The sequence below is a fragment of the Gavia stellata genome, chromosome 15, assembly GCF_030936135.1.
Source record: "Gavia stellata isolate bGavSte3 chromosome 15, bGavSte3.hap2, whole genome shotgun sequence".
Lineage (NCBI taxonomy): Eukaryota > Metazoa > Chordata > Aves > Gaviiformes > Gaviidae > Gavia > Gavia stellata.
In genome coordinates this window covers 18,439,366-18,461,435 of record NC_082608.1, presented here as the reverse complement: position 1 = coordinate 18,461,435, position 22,070 = coordinate 18,439,366, and the positions used below count along the sequence as shown (strand labels likewise).

The 22,070-nt window shown below is 38.2% G+C and overlaps 2 protein-coding genes across 2 annotated transcripts in view; one reads left to right on the top strand and one right to left on the bottom strand.

The window, feature by feature from the left end:
- Positions 1–396: 396 nt before the first annotated feature.
- Positions 397–2,888, top strand: SDR42E1 (short chain dehydrogenase/reductase family 42E, member 1). The gene is made up of 2 exons (XM_009813453.2): positions 397–479; positions 1,781–2,888. Exons 1-2 carry the CDS (start codon positions 412–414, stop codon positions 2,886–2,888), a joined length of 1,176 nt encoding a protein of 391 aa, XP_009811755.1. The 5' UTR covers positions 397–411.
- Positions 2,889–10,399: 7,511 nt separating this feature from the next.
- PLCG2 (phospholipase C gamma 2) overlaps positions 10,400–22,070 on the bottom strand; it is a 58,529-nt gene continuing 46,858 nt past the window's right edge. Inside the window, exons 25-32 of the mRNA XM_009813452.2 lie at positions 20,158–20,260; positions 18,968–19,177; positions 18,218–18,363; positions 17,089–17,203; positions 15,685–15,852; positions 14,966–15,054; positions 11,362–11,546; positions 10,400–10,558 (exon numbers count right to left, since the gene is read on the bottom strand). Of these exons, the coding sequence (XP_009811754.1) occupies positions 10,516–10,558; positions 11,362–11,546; positions 14,966–15,054; positions 15,685–15,852; positions 17,089–17,203; positions 18,218–18,363; positions 18,968–19,177; positions 20,158–20,260 (1,059 nt within the window). The 3' untranslated portion in view covers positions 10,400–10,515. The remainder of the gene's footprint in view (positions 10,559–11,361; positions 11,547–14,965; positions 15,055–15,684; positions 15,853–17,088; positions 17,204–18,217; positions 18,364–18,967; positions 19,178–20,157; positions 20,261–22,070) is intronic.

Genomic DNA, 22,070 nt, shown 5'->3' with positions numbered 1-22,070 from the left:
AGAGGGGCCTGAGCTCCCTGCGGGTCATGTCTGAGAGGGTCCCGGCGGCCCTGCGCTGTGTCCTGGGCGGGGTGGCCGTGCTGAGGGGCCCCGAACCTGTCCGTAGTGCTCCGACTGCAGCCGGTGTACACGGAATAGCCGCAGAACGAGGCCTGGGGAGGGAAGTTGAAAACGTAACTAACTCTTTGTAACGACAGCTATATGTTTGCTTTTTTCACAGCAGTCATCTTTTCTCCAAGTATAACCTGCCTAGCCGAGCAGATGGTGAAATGAAGGGCTTCAATTAAACCATGAAGTAGATCTGGGAATAACTGAATGTGTAGAGACATTAAAACTCCGATTGATTTTAATGTGTGTATTTACAATGTGTTTTATAGGTCAATTTCCTTAAATAGTGCCAAAAGAAAGAGGATGGAACCAGAAAATCCTGCCAAGGAAACAGTCCTCATTACTGGAGGAGGTGGTTATTTTGGCTTCCGGTTAGTGCATTGAATGGTTATTACATACAAGAATAAATGTAAAAGAGTGCTGCTGGTGAGGCAACAAAATCCGTCTGTAAAAGGGATTCATTTTGGATCTCAGTTTTAAACAATGTGTTATTCTGTTTCCACATGTTTTCAGTAAATATGTTATTCTGCATCCACATGTTAAGCATCAACTGACTTGCAGACATTTACCTGTCCAGTCACCTTTGTAATGGGGATTTAGATCATCTTTTAGACTACTCTGAAGAGCAAGCCTACACTTGTGTGCAGATCTTTCTTTTGACAGTAGGCCATGGCCTGCAAATAGTTACACACATGCTTAACCATATAGATTAAATACTCCAGCTGCTCTCTACTCTCAAGAATATATTTATTTTTATGGACAGTGATGTTTTAGGATTAGAGTTGTTAAAAAGGTACATATTCAGTGAAATCCATTTCCCCTTAACTGTAGATGGCTCTGCAGGCCGTGTAAAGAAAAAATCCTGTTTTGAGCCTTAGACTATCTTCTAGAGTACCTTCCGAGTTATAACTGCTTACGTAGGTGAGAGAGATTACAGTCATGACCAAAAAGTAAATTTCAAGGCGGGGGGGGAAGTCTCAGGAGATACCTATCTGCCTTCTGCTTGGCTTTTTCGTCCACTGTCTCCCCCTTCAAGCACTATAGAAATACAACAGTTGTAGGAAAGGGGGAGAGGAATACTAGATTTATACTTTGTGTCAATACCTGTGACTTGGAGTAAAATGTAGACAGATGGCAAAGTATTCATACCAGCTTAGAAGAATCTTGCTCATTCCTCTTCTCCATACATTTCAAACACAACGGCAAAGGCCAACCTATTGTTCTGACAGAATTGGGATGGCACAAAAGCAATAAGATAAATTCAGTAAGATTTTAAAAAATAATATTTGGCTACAGGTTTACATCTGAAAGGTTTGCTATTGCTGATCTATAGGGGACAGAAGTAGAGAAATAGCTGGGTTCTTCCAAAAGGCTGCTGAAAGCACTTCAGTTATTTCTGTTCTGAATTTTCCTTAATAGCAGTTCCACCTCTTTTTTCCTTTTTTTTTCTCCAAAGTATTGATTGAGCATGAGAAATTAGTTCAGTACCTAAAGTATCACAGTTGAATCTTCCCCATAGTAGATGGTTGAATATTTAAAAAACTCTCATCAGAAAAAAAAAAGGAAAAAAATCAGTATTAAAATAGTTAATAGTCTTCTGTTACCTCCAGCTGAAGTGTTTCATGCATCATTATGCTATGTATACTAACATATGATTTCTATCATGTTTTAGTTTAGGTTGTGCCATATACCAAAAGGGAGTTGATGTGATTCTCTTTGATGTTGTGAAGCCACCTCAAACCATGCCAGAAGGAATAAAGTTCATGCAAGGGGATGTCTGTTGCCTGTCTGAAGTGGAAGAGGCTCTTAGAGATGTAATCTGCGTATTCCATATTGCTTCCTATGGAATGTCTGGCAGGGAGCAGCTGAACCGAAAACTTATAGAAGATGTTAATGTGAAGGGAACAGAAAACGTCATCCAAGCCTGCAGGAGCACAGGAGTGTCGAGTCTGATTTATACAAGTACATACAACGTTATATTTGGAGGCCAGATTATAGAAAATGGGGATGAATCTCTGCCTTATCTACCTCTTCACCTTCATCCAGATCACTACTCCCGGACCAAATCTTTAGCTGAAATGAAGGTGCTGGAGGCAAATGGTGTTGAGCTTGGAAATGGGAAAGGTGTATTAAGGACTTGTGCTCTCCGACCAGCAGGCATCTATGGACCTGGAGAACAAAGACATCTTCCAAGAATAGTTAGTTACATTGAAAGGGGACTGTTTAAATTTGTATATGGAGATCCTCTTAGTTTAGTAGAATTTGTACATGTAGACAATCTAGTTCAGGCTCATATCCTTGCCTCTGAGGCCCTCAAAGCCAACAAAAAGCACATAGCTGCAGGCCAAGCCTATTTTATTTCAGATGGCAGGCCTGTAAATAACTTTGAATTTTTCCGACCATTAGTGGAAGGTTTAGGTTACAAGTTCCCAACCTGTCGTCTTCCTCTCTCCCTTGTCTATTTTTTTGCATTCCTTACTGAAGTAGTTCATTTTCTTGTAGGACACCTTTATAATTTTCAGCCTCTCCTCACTCGCACAGAGGTTTACAAAACTGGTGTCACACACTATTTTAGCATGGAGAAGGCCAGAAAGGAGCTGGGGTATGAGCCTCAGCAATATACCCTAAATGAAGTGGTTGAGTGGTTTAGATCTCAGGGATGCGGACCAAAGCCGAGAAAGTATACCATTATGCATCTTGTTAGGGATGGAGGACTGTTCTTGCTGCTGATTGCTGTGATGGTCTCATGGTTTCCATCTGCAGTTACATTTTCACTCTGAAAGATGAAACACTGAGTATGGAGGACAGAATTTAGTTATGTTCTCTAAGTACTCTTGGTTTTGACAGACAGGTAATAAAAAAATAAAAAACCAAGAAGATACACCTTTGTGTCATTCAGGTAAATATCTTTAACAGTTTTATCCCCAAGGAACGGAACTGCTGAATAAAAAGGTGTAATTTTTACACATAGTTCCTCTTCAAAGTAGAATTGATCAGATCACTAATGAGATGAAGCTCAGTATTACTGCAAACAGCATTTTATTTTCAGGTACAACAGCACACCACAGTGAATGGAACAAATGTTCTTAGACTGACACTTCTTCCTCCCTGATGGGGTTATATTCTCGATCCCTGCCCTAAAGAGTTTGTGCTACGTGATCCAGAGGAGAATAAACTTACTCTTTGATCACATTCCAAAACTAAATACTGTTTTCCAGCTTGGACGTATGTATGCCTAACCAAGATCAGCTGATAAACTGCTAGACAATAAATAAATGCTTTCTTTTTTTTTTTCTAATGAATACATTCTGGTATGCTTTTCTGAGTTAACTCAGTGATATCTAATGACATTTCTGGAAAATGCACAATGGTTAATGTAAGTTACAGCAAAGGGCTTGAAGCAGCACAGATTTGTAGATTTTTCTAACAGTAAAATACACCTGTTTAAAATGAATGAGCTAGCTAAAGTGCATTCATAAATAAGACCTATGATTTTTCCCAGCATTACTGAATGGTTAAACAAATAATCCATCAAAGAAAGACATTTGGTAAGAATTACATTCATGTTCCACTGTTTTTAAAACATTTTTAGCCTTTAATAACATTTCTTTAACACCTGACACCATTTGAATAGAACTTCACCTTTGTAGTAGGATGATAAACAATACAATGAAACTCATAATTTTACGGACTTTTAAGAATAGAAAATAAGACCTTGTTAAGTACAGGTCTCTACTGTCTCTAGCAACTCCCTCATCTCTGTCAGTTTAATATAAGAAGAGATACTGAGAAACTTCACATCAAAATGTTAAATCACAAAGTTGTTTTCCCTTAACCCATCAGCATTACAGTTTCAGTACTTCTTGATAAAAGGACAGTCTTTCAAGAAGATCACACTTCTCTTTAAACTTCAGTCTTTCCACTGTAGTGAAACTACACTGATCTTAAATTAATTTTGTGTAAGTTCCAGTTACTTCAGTTCTGTTAAACTCCACTTCTCCAGTTAAATTGCAGTAAAGAGGAAGAGACAGACAATAGCTCTACTACATTGTTAAAGGATCTCAGAAAACAAAACTGCCTAAATAGAGAAACCAAGCTAGAAGTCCACTGCCACCCATGTTTAGAAGATGGAGATTTTTGTAGTTAATGATGACAGCATTATTTTTTGAATGTTGAGTTCTTTTCCTGAGAAGTTTACCTTTAAAAAAAAATAATCAGTATTGATAACTACATGTATTGTTTTGCTTGAAATCTGACTTTCCTCCTTCATGATCCCTACCAATGTGTACACCATGAAAGAAACTAAATTTAATACTTAGCTTGAGGGACTGCTCAAAAGAGAACTCAACTTTTTTTTCTTTTTTTTCCCCTATAATAGCAAATAAATTGGGGGGGTCCAGGGCAGCGGTGTTTATGTGGCAGGAGTGTTGCACTGTTGTGCTCCTTTATAAAGAGCTTATGTGCCTCCAACAGAGTGCTGATGGCTGAAGGGCCACTTCCCAGAAGTCATCAATATACATCATCATAGTCTGCAGAAAGAAGAAACCTTCTTTTTAATAAAACAGCAAAGAAGACAGTCATGACCTCATGAAAGCATTGGACCGCTGTTCTCTTTCCAACAGGCCCTGTTTTTCAAGTGAAAACCACTTGGTTATTTTCCCCTTTAAGTTCTCTGGTTTTGACACAATGTTATCAGAAGTAGATTAAGAAATTTTAATACCAGCAGAAGCAACAGATAAAACCAAAATATACAAGAAATTGCACAAGCCTGTTGCACAGACCATAGCTTCGGTATTTCATGCTGTCTTGTAAAAAGATCCTTTTAAGATACTGAACATAACTCCTGCGCCCTAGAGGAATTTCTTCTGCTATTTGTGATCTTTTTATTAGCAAAACTCAGCTACTGCCATTCATAATTATCTCAGTAGTGGCATTGGCGGAAAAATCTATGAAAGGGTCCCAAAGTCATGAAGCCTAAACCCACACTGTTAATGCTGGCTGAGGTTAAAGCACTGGAGAGCTTTTTAGGAACAACAGAAGAGAAAGCTCCTGAGAAGACAAACAAAACAAAACAAAAAAACCCACAAAAAAAAAAACCCAAAAAACAAACCACGAATACCAGAACTCCTGCAGAAGCTGAGCTCAACACACGAACCTTTTCATTTGTCTAGAGTCAAGGACAGAACTTTTCACTGATAACAGCATAGGAGGCATTATTTTGTCCTAACAGCCCATGACTTCTGCATGAGCACAGGCTACTAAATCAGGTACTTGTTAGGAGAAACAGGCAGCGGCTGTTTCAGACCCCATCAACAGTGTACTGGCATATTCATTAATTCCCTTTCATTCAGCTCCATCTGGTAAAAAAAGCAAAGTCCTGACTGCAGAATAGGTGAAGGATACTTTCCCTCTTTCCAAAATGAAAACAGCAAATCTGTGGCTTAAGGAAGTACTTTAAAATTGCTTGAAAATTACATATGTATAAAGCCAGTCACAGCTGCTCTATTTTAAGTATTTTACAATGAGAATTTTCTCTCCTTCTTCCTGTTTTTTATTTGTTATTACTACTTTTGCATGAATAGCTAAGTAAATTAAGGTAATTAATTCAAGTGTTGTTTCTGTTTCCAAATTTTAATCTATTACCTGTTTTACTGAAAGTGAATTACCAGAAATGCATCTAAAAACTGAAAAAGCAGAACTGAAAATATAGCACAGCTTCAATTTTTCCTAGTCCTTAAAATTATTTACCAATTGATAGGTGCCTCACTATAAAGAATGATGCCGATGTTTTAAGTGAATAGTTTAAGAATCTTTGGGGGACTTGGGTCTTTTTAGTCTGGAGAAGAGAAGACTGAGGGGGGATCTTATTAATGCTTATAAATACTTAAGGGGTGGGTGCCAGGAGGATGGGGCCAGTCTTTTTTCTTTGGTGCCCTGTGACAGGACGAGAGGTAACGGGCACAAACTTGGTCATAGGAAGTTCCATCTAAACATGAGGAGGAACTTCTTTACTTTGAGGGTGGTAGAGGACTGGAACAGGCTGCCCAGAGAGGTTGTGGAGTCTCCTGCTCTGGAGATAGTCAAAACTCACCTGGACACATTGCTGTGCAACCTGTTCGAGGTCAACCTGCTCTGGCAGGGGGGGTTGGACTAGATGATCTCCAGAGGTCCCTTCCAACCCCTGTCATTCTGTGATTCTGTGACTCTGTAATTTGCAATTCAGGAGTACAAAAGTGTTAAGGGAACTACTTCTGCTTTATTTTAGTCAAGCCTATGGTTCCCTGTTTTGCTGGAATAACAGCTAAGAATGTAGCCTAGCAATGAATGAAACTGCACTTTAAATTCTTTTAAAACTAATAGCTGTGCATGTTTATAAATACTGTTACGGATCAGAAGATAAATTTGGCTCCCAACTGACTCTGAAGGTTAATTTTCATTATATTTAACTTCTATTTCCAATGATATAAATGGAATTTCAGTCTGGAACAAAGTCAGCTAGTTGGATTTCACTTAGAAATGCTAACACAAGACTACAACAGAATTCAACAACTGTACTTCAGCTTCCATGCTGCATTCAGATTTTTACAACTAGTTTAGAGAATTCAAAGGTAATTGCTGGTACATAGCTAATGCCATCTCACCATCTAGACAGTTAGTTTGAGAACTGCAAAACAGAAAAAATGTTTCTAACAGAGAAACTTATAGATGCATTGGGGTGGAAAAAATAAGAATATAGGCAACAAAACACCTGAATGAAGCACATTTTTGGACTTCAGAACTCATGCATACCAATACTCACAAATTCAAAGATGATAAAGACCCTTTGGCTCATCCAAGTACCTCCTAGAAGACTTAGGCTGCAGATACCTCATATTGATTCCTATTCAATATGCATATAATTTTTATCAAATGACTGAGAACAATTTTGTTCCCAAGACTCCCAACAATTAAAAAGAAAAAAAAAAAAAAATCACAACATAAAGACAGCATGCATTCACCCAGCAAGACTTCTGCCCATGCAACCTTATGGGTGGAAAGTGTGCTGATAAAATTTTATGGTGAACATCAAGATTACTGTTCTTCCAAATTACTACAGACTTAATCTCCGTGTTGGTCAGACTTTATTGTTTCAGTTGATACAAATCTGATGCTTACTAGGGCTGAAGTTTGTATCTACCTATCATTGAAAAAGGTCGGTTAGGAGTTGCAAGTTAAACATGATCTTTGACCTTTTACTTCTGTCCTGCTTATTTGCAGCCAGATGAGGTGCAACAAAAACCATGTCTATGGAAACTATCAATAACTCAGTTCATCTTAAAAACACAGAAATGCTCTTCCTCCAAACTCTAGCAGAACACGCCATAACGCACCAGCAGACCACTTTTCAGTAAGAACTCTCACTGTCTCAAATGACTGGCAGAATTCAAGAAATTCAATGAGCAACGCTTAAACAAAGAAGCATCTGGCATCATTCACATCACTACTGAGATATCAAAAATTATTTATTAAAAATAAGTTATTTTAAGGATTTAGAACAGTTTCTATAAGAATATAACAACTTAACAGATATTGTTAACTTCAAAAAAATTTATAAATGTTTTTCCTCCTAGATTATAAAATTAGCACACACATTCAAACCTACTTTCATATTAAAACAGTTGCAACTGAAAAAGTTGCTACAGAGTCTGCCCTGACAAAGAATTGAGAGGTGGAGTTGGAGTTAAAACACAGAACACAAGAAACAAGAGTTAGTACATAGCCTTGCCCTTCACTTACAAGTCAACAGAACAGCCAATGCAGTATTTTCCTTCTGAATACAGTGTAACATTACACTCTGGGGAAAAGTCTTACTGTAAAATGAAATGCATTTTCATAAATACTGAGGGAGTGCCTCATAACTTTTAACATCACGTATGTATGGAGAATGTGCACGAGACTTTTCAAAGGACAATAAAATGTGCTAATTCTTAAATATTTGCACAGCAGCAGCACAAGAAACTCCCGTGTTCATCACACAATGGCTGTCCTGTGTCAGGAATATACATACCAACAAACAAGCCAGGACAAATGGACAATTTGGTTATGTCTCCTCTGGAACTGAGCTTAAAAAAAAAAAAAAAAAACCAAAAAACACACACAAACCAAATCCCCACAAAACAAAACAAAAAACCCACCACAGCAACAGCCGTGAGCTCTAGGGTTTGATCTCCCTCACCCCTAGCATCTTGTAGTCTCCTATTTTTTGTGATCAGCTCAAACCTAGCTGGTACTCAGCTGCCTATAAATCCTGTCCCACCCATAGCAACAACCTCAGGATCTTCCAGACAAGGCCTTGGGCCACGTTGTCTGATCAGCACTGACAACACAGTGTTCTCAAAACGTTCAAGGGGAATCATGAAGGCTGTTGTATGAAATATCTAGCACAGGGACTGATCATATGACAAACTAACCACGTCCCGGCACATGCTACAAAATGCATGCACACCAAAAGTTCCCCCCCTCAAGGAACAGCAACTGGATCATCCCATTACACCTGGATATTGCAGATAAGCCCAGCTTCATACAGCAGTCTAGGTTACAGCTCCACCTCCCAAATCCACAGTTGATGTGATTTTTTTCTTTGTTTGAGGGGGGTTCGCACCTGTCTAATCCTTGAACAGGTCAATCACAACAGGTCAATCACCTCCTGCCTGAAGAGATTTCAGGCAGGAGGAAGAAAAGCAGAGAATTGCTTTTAACTTTGCTCTCTTCTTTCAGTTGGGTGATTAGTAATTAATTTCTTTATAATAAAAAATTTACAGAAGCCACCCCATTACGGGACACACTATCATAGCACTTTCATCTTTGTGACAAGACTGTCTTTACAGAATAACTAAAACCTCACGGGGGTTCCTCAAGCTATCATCTGTGAATGCACAATGGCATAAATTAAGTGCCTCTTGAAACAACAGCAGTCATAGCGTGGGGAGCAAGAGAAACTGAAAATTGCTGAGGCAGCTTCATCAGGCCATGAATCCCAAAACCATGCAAGTTTTCTGTGATCAGAAATACAGCACTATGTATGCAGCATTTTATGCCTCAGGCAGTCACTTAGACAGAAAAACTTAACTCCTCTGCACACATTTGAAAGTTAAAGTCAAGCATACAGACAGCAAAACTCCACCCATGTAGAGACAAAGCAACTAGGAATTTGGTAGTAATAACATAGTGCTAGCACAAAGAACCAACACAAACACAAATTATGACAACTGGTGTTAAATATGCCATCGAAGGACTTTGGTTTGTCTCTGGCCAGAAAACACACTTGCTAATCTAACAAGTTTTCTCATCTGTAGCTCCATGTTCTTCATTTGATTAAAGCCGTAAGAATGATGTACCTCTATATTTGTGCATACTGTCATTCTTGGATTAGATACATTTTGGGAGAACAGTCTATATTTACAGAACACTATCATTTGATGCTATTGTCTAAGTAGGACTGCAAGATTAAAAATGGACAGTTCATTGAAAAATTCATTTCTAAGCACATTAGCAGCTGAAAGGACTTGCAAAATTATACTATACCAAAGTAAATGTTTTTCAGAATTTGAAATACCCTTCCTTTCCTCAAACAAACAGATATTTCCTACTGCGTATCTTAAAACTGTTCCTTCCAGTGCTTTGAGGTTGTGAACATAGATTCACAGAAGCTATGAATACAGGTTCACAGATCGTTCCTTTCTTAAAACTTTACAAAGAGTTCAACAGGAAAAACACAACTACAGTCGCAGAGGATATTTGGTTTCAACAAAATTAACATACTATCTAGTTCTCAAAAATGTAACAGAAAACTTTTAACAAGAGACAATACAGTATGAGCTATCAGCTGCCCAAAATATTTTATATAGTATCAGAATTACAATCTGCTGCCTTGGGCACTGTAACATACGTGACGTGACAATGCTGGTATAGAAGTGCGTTTACAGTATTTAATAAATTAAAAACTCACTACCAGTCCATCTTAAGAAACCAGATTGTTAAAGTGGTGTGATTCCATGTATGCAAATTGTTGTGAATGTCTTATCTATAGCCTGTGTACACAAACATAGTAGATGATTTACAATTATACTTCAGGTATTGATAATGAGAAGTGAGGTCTAGCCAATGACATGCCCTCAAATTTTAAAAATCTTGAACACAGAGAAGGTCTGGCCTACACAGAGGGTATGCTTTGTACAGAATATAAATTATTAGGAATTAAAACAGTTTTTCTTATAACAAGAAGTTATTAAGGAAACCCATCTTTCCTCCTCCTCCTCTTCTTCCATTCATTCAGTCTGATGAGACCGTCATTGAGTAGGATGGCCAGGATAAATTAGTATCTCTTCCTGAATTGCACCATAAAGCTCGCCTCAAAGAATGATTGCTTTAAGAGTAGAATTTGCTGTTACTGACTTTCTTCTCCTTTAATCTTAAGGGAAAAGAAAAGGATAAAGTCAAGTCTACTAGGAATTTCTCGGAGGAAAACAGTCTACCAAGTTCAATTTACTTAGATACAAACGACAAATAATGTATCAGCAACAAGCATTGCAATTTTTTTCCTCAATAAATGGGAGTAAACCAGTGATTCATGCAGCTGTTCAGCACACATAAAAAAGGGAAAAAACATTTAAAGAAAAGTCTTCCTCCCATCCCATCTTGAGATCTACTCAAGACTTCCTCGTGGTACATGAAGCCTCTGTCTGTCTCCCTCACACCCAGCCAAAAGGTGGCAGCAAAGGAGAAAGATCCTTCCCCTAAGCTTTGGATAGTGTACTGACATTTAACTGACAATTCTATGCTGTTACAACTCAATACTGTTCTTATCTTTTGCGGTTTGTGTATCTGGAAGCATCTTCTGTTCCCACATATCTAATACACTAACGACATTTCCAGTGATATAACTTTGAAGTGAGGTGGTTTATTTATTTGGCTGTATATACTTCCAGGCTTTCCTCCTGGAAAGCAGGAGGAGAGAGGAATATAAACTCACAGGATTACGTTTCACTGCGATCGCTGAAACTGAGATTTCACTGAGCAGACATTTCACAGCATCTGCTGGCCTCTAGCGGCTTGCAGCCCGGCCTTGCTTCACTGCAGTGCTTCCTTGCTTCAGATATGCTCATTCTACCCTCGCCACTCTTGAGATGCTCATTTTGATAAATCTGAGATTTCTTTACCATAAATCATGTCTAGCTAGATCTGCCTTGGAAAGAAAAATTATTATCAGCCCACCTGCGGTTGCACGTCTCTTGATATATCTGTAGTTTGTGCTCATTCACATTGAATTCTTTTAATATAGCATCTCTGTTAGGATTCCTTAAATTCATATGGGTGTCATAAAGGAACAGCTGGTTATTAAGCTCCTCCTGGCGCTTCCGAAGTTGCCGACATGAGGAATAAAGCTCTTCTTCACTTTCCTTCAAAAGAATATTGGAAATCAATGTAACTTGTAAGACATGTACCCAAAATGACATAGAATCAACATAGTTTGAGGGATTATTTTGTTTTCCTAAACACATTCCATTAGCTTTATATATAAAACTAGTTTTATAAGATGTTTCTGGAGTGTTTACAGAAACAAACAAACAAAGTACTAAAAAAACCCTCAGCCCCACAGTATGACCAGCCACACCCTCTAATGGGGGCATCAGGGACATTCCAACACAAGTCATGAAATGTGTGTATCTAAACACTTCCATTGGAATATTTTTCCCTAATAAAGCATGTCAGTCTGTTGAGGAAAGGACAGCAAATGGTATATCGTGATGGGTTATCAGTTTATAACAGTTTAAAAATTACTTTTTAAAAAGTTTAATTTTTAACTCTTCCATCGTATATGTGTATTACACGACACACTACCAATCCTGGTACTTTCAAAATACTGACTAGCAAACATGACCCATAATAGCAGCAAGTACTCAGATGATCAAGAAAGAAGAACAGATCCTGTATTTCTGTGTAGCAATGACCATTCAATACTTGCAGAGGAACTGACTAAGTATTTGAAAAATAATTTGCAGCAGTCTTGAGTTTCTGTTGTTGGATGCGGCCCACAGTAGGTCTCAAAATATTCCACAAGCATAAAATCATCATCATGATTCCCTTTATGACTTCAAATTATTTTAATACTTCAAAACTATGGATGCAAAAGCTGTCTCCTTTATAGAGTTACTAGAGGGGAATAGTACTGGCGGGGCTGAAGTCTTAATTTTCACATCATCAGCAAAACAAGATACTCATCCTACAAGAAATGACATGCAATCAATAAATGTGATAAATCCAAACATTTTCAGAGGCAGCATACTAATAAGAATGCCTCTTTCTGCACTCAGTCCAGACCTAGAAAATTGATAGGTTAGCAACATACCCATGGGGTTTCAGTTAGGGCAACAAGATCCTTCCCTAAACCTTCTTCTTCCTCCTGAAACACATTCCTACCCAGGTATGGGTTGAAGCAACTGAAACAGCCTCAGTACTATGCTACTGCTTAAGATTTAAAAAGTAATTTTTTTCATTTTTTTTTTTAAAAGGGGGAGGAAACTTTATATTCCCAAATCGCAAAGGGGAAATCAGATTGCCAATTACCAATTTGTAGGTGTAATCATCAAGATGCGTATGTACTACTATTTGTTCTTGTACGCAAGTGTATCCACAAAGCTAGACTTCAAAACCCTATTTAAGAATGTCCACTTCAATCTTTATGTGAAAAACATATATAACATTGAGGCTGGTTGTAATCAGAAAATGCTTAAGAGATACACACGCTTTCTGAAGCAAGTAAATCAATTTTCAAGCAAGTAAGACATGCTTCTAAATGTAACAACCACCTCAGTATAGTACAATTTCTACAATATCAAGAAAACTGGTTAACTTCAACAGAAACTGCATAAGGCTCCACATAATAATTCACAAACGTGCATGCTTATGTCTACAATATTCTTGCTTCTCTATTCCTGAGAAATTCCACAGCCATCTGTAATTCCCTTTTATAATTTTGTATTTCATCTCCAAGAGTATGCAGATGGGCTCCGTATATAAACAGGCCTGTTATTAAATTATATCATTTTATGGAGGGTCACCATTTTTTTAAAAAGGGCAGAAGAACAGATGGAGACAGCCTTGATCTTTTCTGATGCTTCTTGAATGATCTGGCAAAAGTTCTAGAAGTTGATTAACTATGGCAAGTCTTGGTTTATTGCAGACTGCCAAACAAAAGGGAAAATTTTTGAAAGTTCTCCTGCCACTGCATTACCACCCAGAGACATCAGACATTGTAAAATACAGAGTGGTGCTGCAGCTTCATTTGGCTTAACAAGCAAAAGGGGCTTCAAGAGTGCGAAATGTGCTACTGTCAAAGGACTTGGTGCTGACAGATTGGGAGACATACTGCTGCTATGAACAACACTTTAAGAGCTACTCCTGCCCCAGGCAAATAATGATCTGAATTTCTGAAGAGCAACCACAGCAGGAGGAATTCGCAATATATCTACAAGTGATGTCCATGCTCAACATATTGGGCAATGCTGAGTTGCTGCCAGTTTTCTCAAAGGCAGCAAGCCAAAAAATAGCAGTTTATCAGGCCTCCTCTATCAGACTTGTGTCCGTGAAATATGAATATTTTAAACGTTATCGTTAAAGGACATAGGTCTCTCTTGTTTACACACACACACACACACACACTTGGTCTCAGCTTCTAGCCCTCTCCTGCTCTCATGACTCTTTGCTAGCCAACAGAAGGAACGTACCATGGCTACCGAACACTGTCATTACACACAGTCATTTTAAATCATGTGTTAGAAGGTAGCTTTGCAAAAACCTTGACAAAGGATGTTTGAAAAAGGCTGCCACTCCTTTGTGAAGAAGAATGTGACTGAATTCAGTAATTTCCATTTCAGTATATGCAACTGCAGGCACAAATCCCTCCAGAGACATAATGACTTACAGTTAGCAGAAGTTGGTGTTTTAATCAGGAAAAATAATGTACACTGGTGTGCACTGCAGTGTAAGCCTGAATGGTTGTAAAAGACTACAAATAAGAAGTTGGACTTTTTTTTTTTCCTCTGAATCTGAAGGGTACTGGAAAGCACCCTGAAATATCCCCTTACCAGAAGCATCTTTACACTTTCATCACATGGCCTCTACACCAGTGTGTTTAAATTACATAAAATATTATTGAGATAGAAAGAGTCTGAGAATAATCCTGCTTCAAATCAACATATACAGCAGCACCTTTGGAACAACAACAAATACTGTTCACAGATCAGCCACTTGAATGCCTGGCTTCATGAGCAAGGATGCATCACTATTTTTTCCCCTGTATGTTTAAAAATACTAGTACCTCAATTAGGTGTTTTAGAGAGGCTTAAAAGAAGCAGATTAGCACTTCTGTAGGAACCAGAATATGTATTCCACCTGATGGATTGTTTATTTTAAAGAAACACTGGAAGAAATTACTATCTTCTCCTCCTAAAGTGATTTCTTTTTATGTAAGACATTTAAAAAAAGATTATTCTACGAAGTCAAAGCTGAATTTAGCTAGCTTTGCATGGCATCAGTCAGTTAACAGGGGAAGACAATGACCACGCTGTTACAACAAAAACTAGTGGAGATAATGAGGCTTTGTTAGTGCATTGTTTCTTTTAACAACTATGTAATCTGTCCACCCAGAGGGAGAGTAACTCAATTTGTGTTATTGGTCTTCCCCAGTACCTGCAGAACAAATGCCTGACAATAGCACATCAGACATGAACAGAAAACTGAATCCTCATTTCCTGGTTTCCACAAAGAACTGATAACATACACTCTAAGTGCACAAAAACCCGCCAGTGGTTCTCACCAGAACTTGTTGCATTTCACAGTGAACCAGAAGTGAGGCCAGCTCTATATCTTCACTATAGCCATTCTTGAGAGGAACTGATCTAAAACCTGGGCGGGAGGGGGACATATACAAAGGACAATTAGAGTCAAGGCAAAGGGTTATCTCCAGTCACAGAAATGGTGCATACAGTCCTGAGGGCTAACAGATTCTTCACTGCTCAACTGCTCCGTTGCTAAGAACAGGCTTTGCTATGACAATTACAGGAAAGCAAAAGGCAAGAATGGCAAAACTGAGAAACACATGCTGTCACATGCTCTTGAAAACTAAAGCCAGAAGCAGAGGAAAGCAGAAAACTTACTCTACATACGTCCACATCTAAGATAATTAACAAAACAAATGCACTGACACCAAAACAGAAAAATAATCTTCCCAGATTTTATGCAAAGCACATAACCCTGTTGCTGAAATGGAGTATGTGGTAAAGACAGTGCAAATTATTCTACATAATGCTTTCCTATCTCAATTAAAAAAAAAGGAATTTCAAGTGGTTGAGACGATTATTTTAAATGCTTACATGCTACACACCCAGTATCATAATAAACAATGGATTAAAGGAACTCAGATCAAAAGAGCACTTGTCCTTTGGCATGTTGTAGCTGCTACTGAGAGCAAAGTCACAATACAAGAATGCTGAACAGCATCTTTCTGACTTAGCCTCTTATACCCAGTGATCTTACCTGATTTGATTCCTTTGATGGGAAAAGTGGCATGTGCTAAGAAATTGGGATCACTGAACATATCCTCCTCATAGACAACAAAGCGCAGAAACGCTAGATTTGGATCATAAATTTCAAATTTCACTTGCTCTGGACAGGGTGCCCAAACTGGATTAAGGCCATTGTCATCTGTAACGAAAAGGAAACATTTGCAGTATGAAGCAATAATTTCACTTCATTCACATATGGGTATGTATCTCAGGACATTTTCTGGGGATACAAAGGCCCAAAAATCCTATTTACCATCTGTCTCCTGTTGTAACATTGCTTCAGAAGGTTTGTATTTTTTTATTTGGGTGGGGGGAAATAGGAGGAAACTTGGCAAGGATGGAAATCCATGAAGAAAAGCTATCATTTGTATTTAAATATATAAAAACTCCTTGGACATTATTTGTAAAAAAAAGCTAATTCATTGCTCATATTCATGAGCCTCATGCTCTGTATCAAAGTAAAAGCATGAAAAGCACTGGGAAGACTGATGTACAATGGCCCAATTCTTACAGTCATTTATAGAACACTGAGTAATTTGGTATGTGCGACACAGCCAGGGAGTTTGCTCCCTAAAGTCTTGGTCACTTCCCACAAAGAGTTAAAATCATAATCCTCTTCTCTGAAGTACTGAAGAGCCACAATGCACTTTCTGTTCCTGATTCTGTGTTTATTTTCCACTGGTATCAATGGTTTGGATAATTAGAACCAAAGCCTCTTGTCTTCTAGAGGAACACTACTGCATCCAGAAATATTAAATGGTGAAATATTAAGTGGCTGAGATATTGCCCCCTTTCAATACACTTAAATGAAGCTCATGTACACACAAACACACATCCCTTATTCAGAACTTACCAGGAGAGAGCTTTGATCAAAATTCTATTGCGTTGCAAGTTATACTACTTTATAACCCTATATATCCAAGCTGTCTCCAAGCGGATGCCAGTCACATCCACAGTCTGGATCTCATAGTAGTAACTCCCCATTTGGGCCAGACTTTTGGGAACTGACTAGCACTGTTAAATGCACTTTCAAGACAGCATTTTTTTTAAATACGCAAATACACAAATTTATGCATAGGCAAAAACATAAACAGAATTGTGACTTTTTTTTTTTTCCCCAAACTGCAACAGTACTTTTTTTTCCCCCTAGATTTGATATACATTGATTTTTCTCAAATTAACTGGCCCTGAGGCAAGCAAGAGAATAATATTGTATGACTCATCAGTCCAAAGCAACAGTTAACATACTCCTCCCTATATAGGTTCCTGGCCAGTTACAGACAACATAAATTCGTGGTCATCCTCTACTCACTTTATTTAAGCGCACTGGAAGTATAACCATATCCCTACAACACACAAAACCGCAGATACTCACTCACAACTGTTGTCTTGAATTTGTTGTTATCATATTCAGCCCCACAGATTTCTACCTCTACAAAGGGACAAGCGATGCTTCTACCAGGTTTAGGGAGATGACGAGCACCTAAAACCTGCAAAAGAAACTGTAAATTATAACCACCTCCAAAGGAAACTTGGCACCATTATTTCTGTACAGAAGGTAGCCTACAGAACTGGGGGGGAGGGGGGGGGGGGCGGAAATCTAGAAGAACATGCAAAAATACATACTCCCTCTCTTGAATATGTTTGCATGTATTAAACATACTATCTGTGCCACCAAAAATAATACCTTCCATTGTTAGGGCAACACAATGATTTTCATTGTAAGATACCATAGCTGACATTCATTACACACAGTATGCAGTTCCAGACCAGGCCTGTAACATAAGTTTTATCTTTCCTCAGTCTTTTATTACATACCTATTTTAAGACATTCCTGCTTTACATTCACAGCCCCTGTTTACCTATTCTATGTGAAAAGTGAAAAGCAGTTGATGTGTTTCTTCTTTCTCAGGAAACATATTTTTAAAGGGTGTCTCTTACTGTATAGCAACTGAGAACAGAAACAAGTTCAATTCCTGTTTGGCACCAGAAGACAACATGGAATAATTTTCAAATGATAATCTTACCTGTCCATGAAAAATGAGAATGACATTCTGATTAAGTCACAGTGTACTAAATATGATGAAGGGGGGATCAGCTTATTTTTTCTACTTCGTTTCTATATTTCATTATAAATACCTTTCTTCCACACTGGAAATCTCTGAACTAGTTAGTCTGTTGCTAACCAATCTCCAATAGGACCCTTCTATTGCAAAGTCATTAGATTGGAAATGCAAGTTAGTTCATTGGAATTTTTATTAGCAATTATATAAAATTATCCCAGGATCGTGTTTTCAGTCCTATAGCATGTGCTTCATTAGCATGATAAAGATACATATTTCTTTTCAAGAACCAGTGGAATTAGTTTTATTCTCAAACACACTGACATTTAAAAACAGTATTTTGACAATCTGTCAGATCTTGCTCTGAAACATAATAGCTTTATTTTTAGTTTTATAGATATTTATGACTTGTAAAAAACATAATTTACAAAAGAGATTTACCCTCACTGTCATAATCATCTGCAATTTCCTCTTCGAGTCATTTGGCATTGGGTCATATTCTTCATTTCGCATGCTTTCTGGCTGCAGAACATAGCCAGTGCGTCCATTAAGTGAAAACAAGGCATGGTTCAATTGCATGTATTTATCTAGGGAGAGAGTTAGACAGTCATAACAGAAGATCCCCATTTGAATAAAGCTAAGGAAGTAACAGACTAATGGCTCCTCTCTGCAATTCTTTCTTGTTGCCACTTTATCAGGAAGAGCTGGAAAGGTAAGTTGGAAGACTCGGTTCCCTTCAGAACCTGACAAGCCATTTCTCACCAATTTTAATCCCAATAAACCCATCTCCATTCACAATTAGTTTCCTATCAATATGTCATAAGCTAGCTGGCCCTTACCAGAAAGTGGAGTACAGCCTTCCCTGTGGCTGAACAACTGTTCATTCACCTGAAACTTACCGTAAATATCTCTGCTTGCTTATCACATAGAGATCAAGGTGAAATAAACCTTTTAGAGTTTGGGGCTAGTTAGGCTCAGAGACAGGGCTTTGGGAGACTGTTTTCTGGGGACCAGCTCTATCAGGCGATCCACACATTCAAAACCAGACTTTAGTTCTTGCACATCCCTTCTTGCTGGGAAGTACAAATAAATAGGACAGCCACAGTGACAAGAATGACAGAGAGGCCAGAAAGGGGCTCATTTACGGTGAAATAGAAGACAGATTAGAGCCTTTTTTAAAGACAATATTACCTGGAGTTTGGAAGTTAAGAGCCACCATCTGGGAGCCACAAAGCCAGAGGCGAAATGGGTCGTAGTTGGATGAGTCGACCCTCTGTCCTTTAGGATAGACACGTGTCAGTCCCTTCAGGTTGTATTTCAACAACTCAACTGGCTTTTGCTTAACAATGCTCTCTGCCTTGGTTTCCACAAAAGAACGGATTTCTTTGAAATCAGGATTTTCTACCCAGGGTAGAGAGGAAAAAGAGTAGTTACTAAAGGAAGAAAGAAGTGGTCATTTATACTGCATTTCTACTAACACTTTGTTTTACTTTGTTTTGCTTTGTCCTTTAATGCAATAATTGGCACAGTTTTCATGCAGACATGGCAAATTGGTTGAGCATCAAGTCTGCAAGTTAAAATTGCCTCCTTGCCACATGCTTTGTAGCAGGGCAGATAGAAGTCTATAGTCATGTTCTCATCTCATCATTGCTAATAATGTACTTCTGATGACTATAACACATATTTAAATGAGACATCTTTTCCTGGGTTTAAATGGGGAGAAGAAAGGGTGAGCCAGGGTTAGTCAATGCCTCAAACAATGACTATAATTATAATGTCTTAACCACGCTGACAGCTTATTAAAAACATTTGCAAAGAAACAAAGAAACTTAAAGAAAAAGGACACATTTGCTGGCTTCTCCAGCAGCAATGACAAAAAACTGGAGTAAGTAGTAGATATTTCAGAGTCAGATTCCACACCCGCACCTAAACAGACCCCAGTTGTCATTTATAATATAAAACCAGATACCATTCCAATAGCTTACAAAAATGGCAAACAGGTTCTTACAGTAAAATTATATAAAGTACAGAAAATCCATTTTGAAGGTTTTTACAAACAAATCACAAGTGTTCAGCCAGAGTTTTTAATCTCAAAAAAGTCAGCTGACACACAACTAATGAGCTTCCCCATGAAAGACACCTACGCGAGGGTATCTCTAGTTAACTAGTTAAAGATTTGTGACAGTTTTTTTGTGATAGTTGAATAGCATCAAGTTCCCCAGTGTACAATTTCAAAGTGCCACTGAAAACTCCACGGGTGAGGCAGAACTTAGTTTTCCAGTAGAGAAAGGATAGATTTTATCTTCAGTTCTAAAATTTCAACTAACATTTGTAAAGAGAGTAGAAAGGCTAAAATTCGGATGTAATATTAAAGGAAATACCTAAATTGTCCTTGGTTTTGCTTGTTGGCTTGCAGTAGATTACCAGATCAGATAATTCAATAGCAATCAATTGATTCTTTTCCCAGTATTTCCTCCTGTTCTCCTGTAAAACGTAATAAAGTTTTAGATTACAGACACACTGAATATTATGGTACAGTAACTCCAGGGTATACTCCAATTAAATTTCAAAGTTGATGCATTCTTTGTTGCCCAGATTCCTATCTGATACTTCAGACACTTGCATAGATGTAATGTACTTTAAGACCCAAATCAGAGAACAGGCTAACCAAGTGGTTTTGGGTTTTAGTTGGGGGTATCGTTTTTGGGGGGGTTGTTGTGTTGTTTTGGGTTTTTTTAAGCAAGTGTTTCAGTGGTTCCCTGATCAGTCCTACTCAGAATCCTGGCAACAATTTTTTTTTTTTTTCTTTTAATGCGGCTCTACTTGATTTTAGTTACATTCTCAACTCTATACCTTATATAAATGCAAATGTATGCAGAAAAAACGTAAAGGGTAGTGAAGTGTCTATTTATTTACAACCCTGAGCCCGACCTAAGTCTTGTTAGTAACACCCAAACAGATAAATTCAAACCCTATGAGCATCATTCCCATCGTGTTCTATTTGCACACCAAACCAATAATGTTATGTATGGAAAATCATGTGAAATCTTGTTGTCATCATCAGTAATAAACCCATTATCTACTTCCATGTTTGCAAGCACCTGCTCTGTGGAAGCTGAGCAATGGTCCCTGCAACCAGAGACTGGCAACTACTGAAATCAGCAAGACTTGTCCTGAGTGGAGACATTTGGGCTGGAGGCTTTTCAGACGTGAGAAGCAATTACAGGATAAAACATGTTAGAAGAGTCCCATACTGAACAGCAATTAGCTTTGGTACAAGAGGTTATGAAGCAGCAGCAATTAGGAAGCCTTCCAAAAGAATTCCCTCAACAAGACAAACTGAAGAGGAATGAAAATCAGAGCTAGGGAGCCATGGGTTTCCAGAATGTTTCACTGAACCAGAGATTACATTGAAGTCTAAGAAAAGCGAAGAGGAATACAGCCTTTAGACTTGGAAATACCCTTGGGGAAAAAGCTGTACAAACTCATTGTACTTAGTGATCCACCACAGTTTCCCAGACATTGCTCAACAGTAATCAGAGCTCCAAAGAGCAAAGGACCACTTCTAGATGCCATGAGCTCAACTTTAGACATAAACCTCTAGTGATAACCAAGCAGGAAAGCTAGCAACAAACAACCATTCCCAGGAGCATGGCAAGTGTCAGTATTAAACAGAGATGACAAGATACATGAACATTACTTTTACTTTTTGTGTATAAAGGACACAGCTCAAAAATGAACTCATATAAAACCTGTATAGTATTGTAGCATAGTGTTTTTTCCTTCCCCAAAATTCAGCCTGTTAAATGTACTGCCAAAAAGGGCCTTTCGTCATCTTTTTCCCCTCCCCATGCAGTAGTCTATCATGTGAACTTTCTAGAGGCCACACTGTGAGAAAAGCCTCCTGATTGACAGAAATGAGTTTTAAAGTATCTTTGAACACAGAGTGTTTAATACTTCTCTAACTGTACAGAGGGAGAAAAAGCTGCCAAGCTCCTGAAGAGCCATTGATGTACCATAAAAAACATTCCATTTAGAGACACTTCTAGGTCATATTTCTCTTTTTCTCATTTTTATTTTGAAATGAAAGCCTGGCATAAGAACCATATCTCTCCTCCTCCTGTTGCTTCTTCCCTTGCTGAATTTGCAGTCCTCTGCTTGAGACACCAACTTGCCTGCTATAAATAGGATTATGATGACCCTCAGAGCATTACCACTCCCAATGACAGATAAACAGCATGAGCCAACCTGATACTGAAACGCATTTTCCATCACTCATATCACCCACTTAACA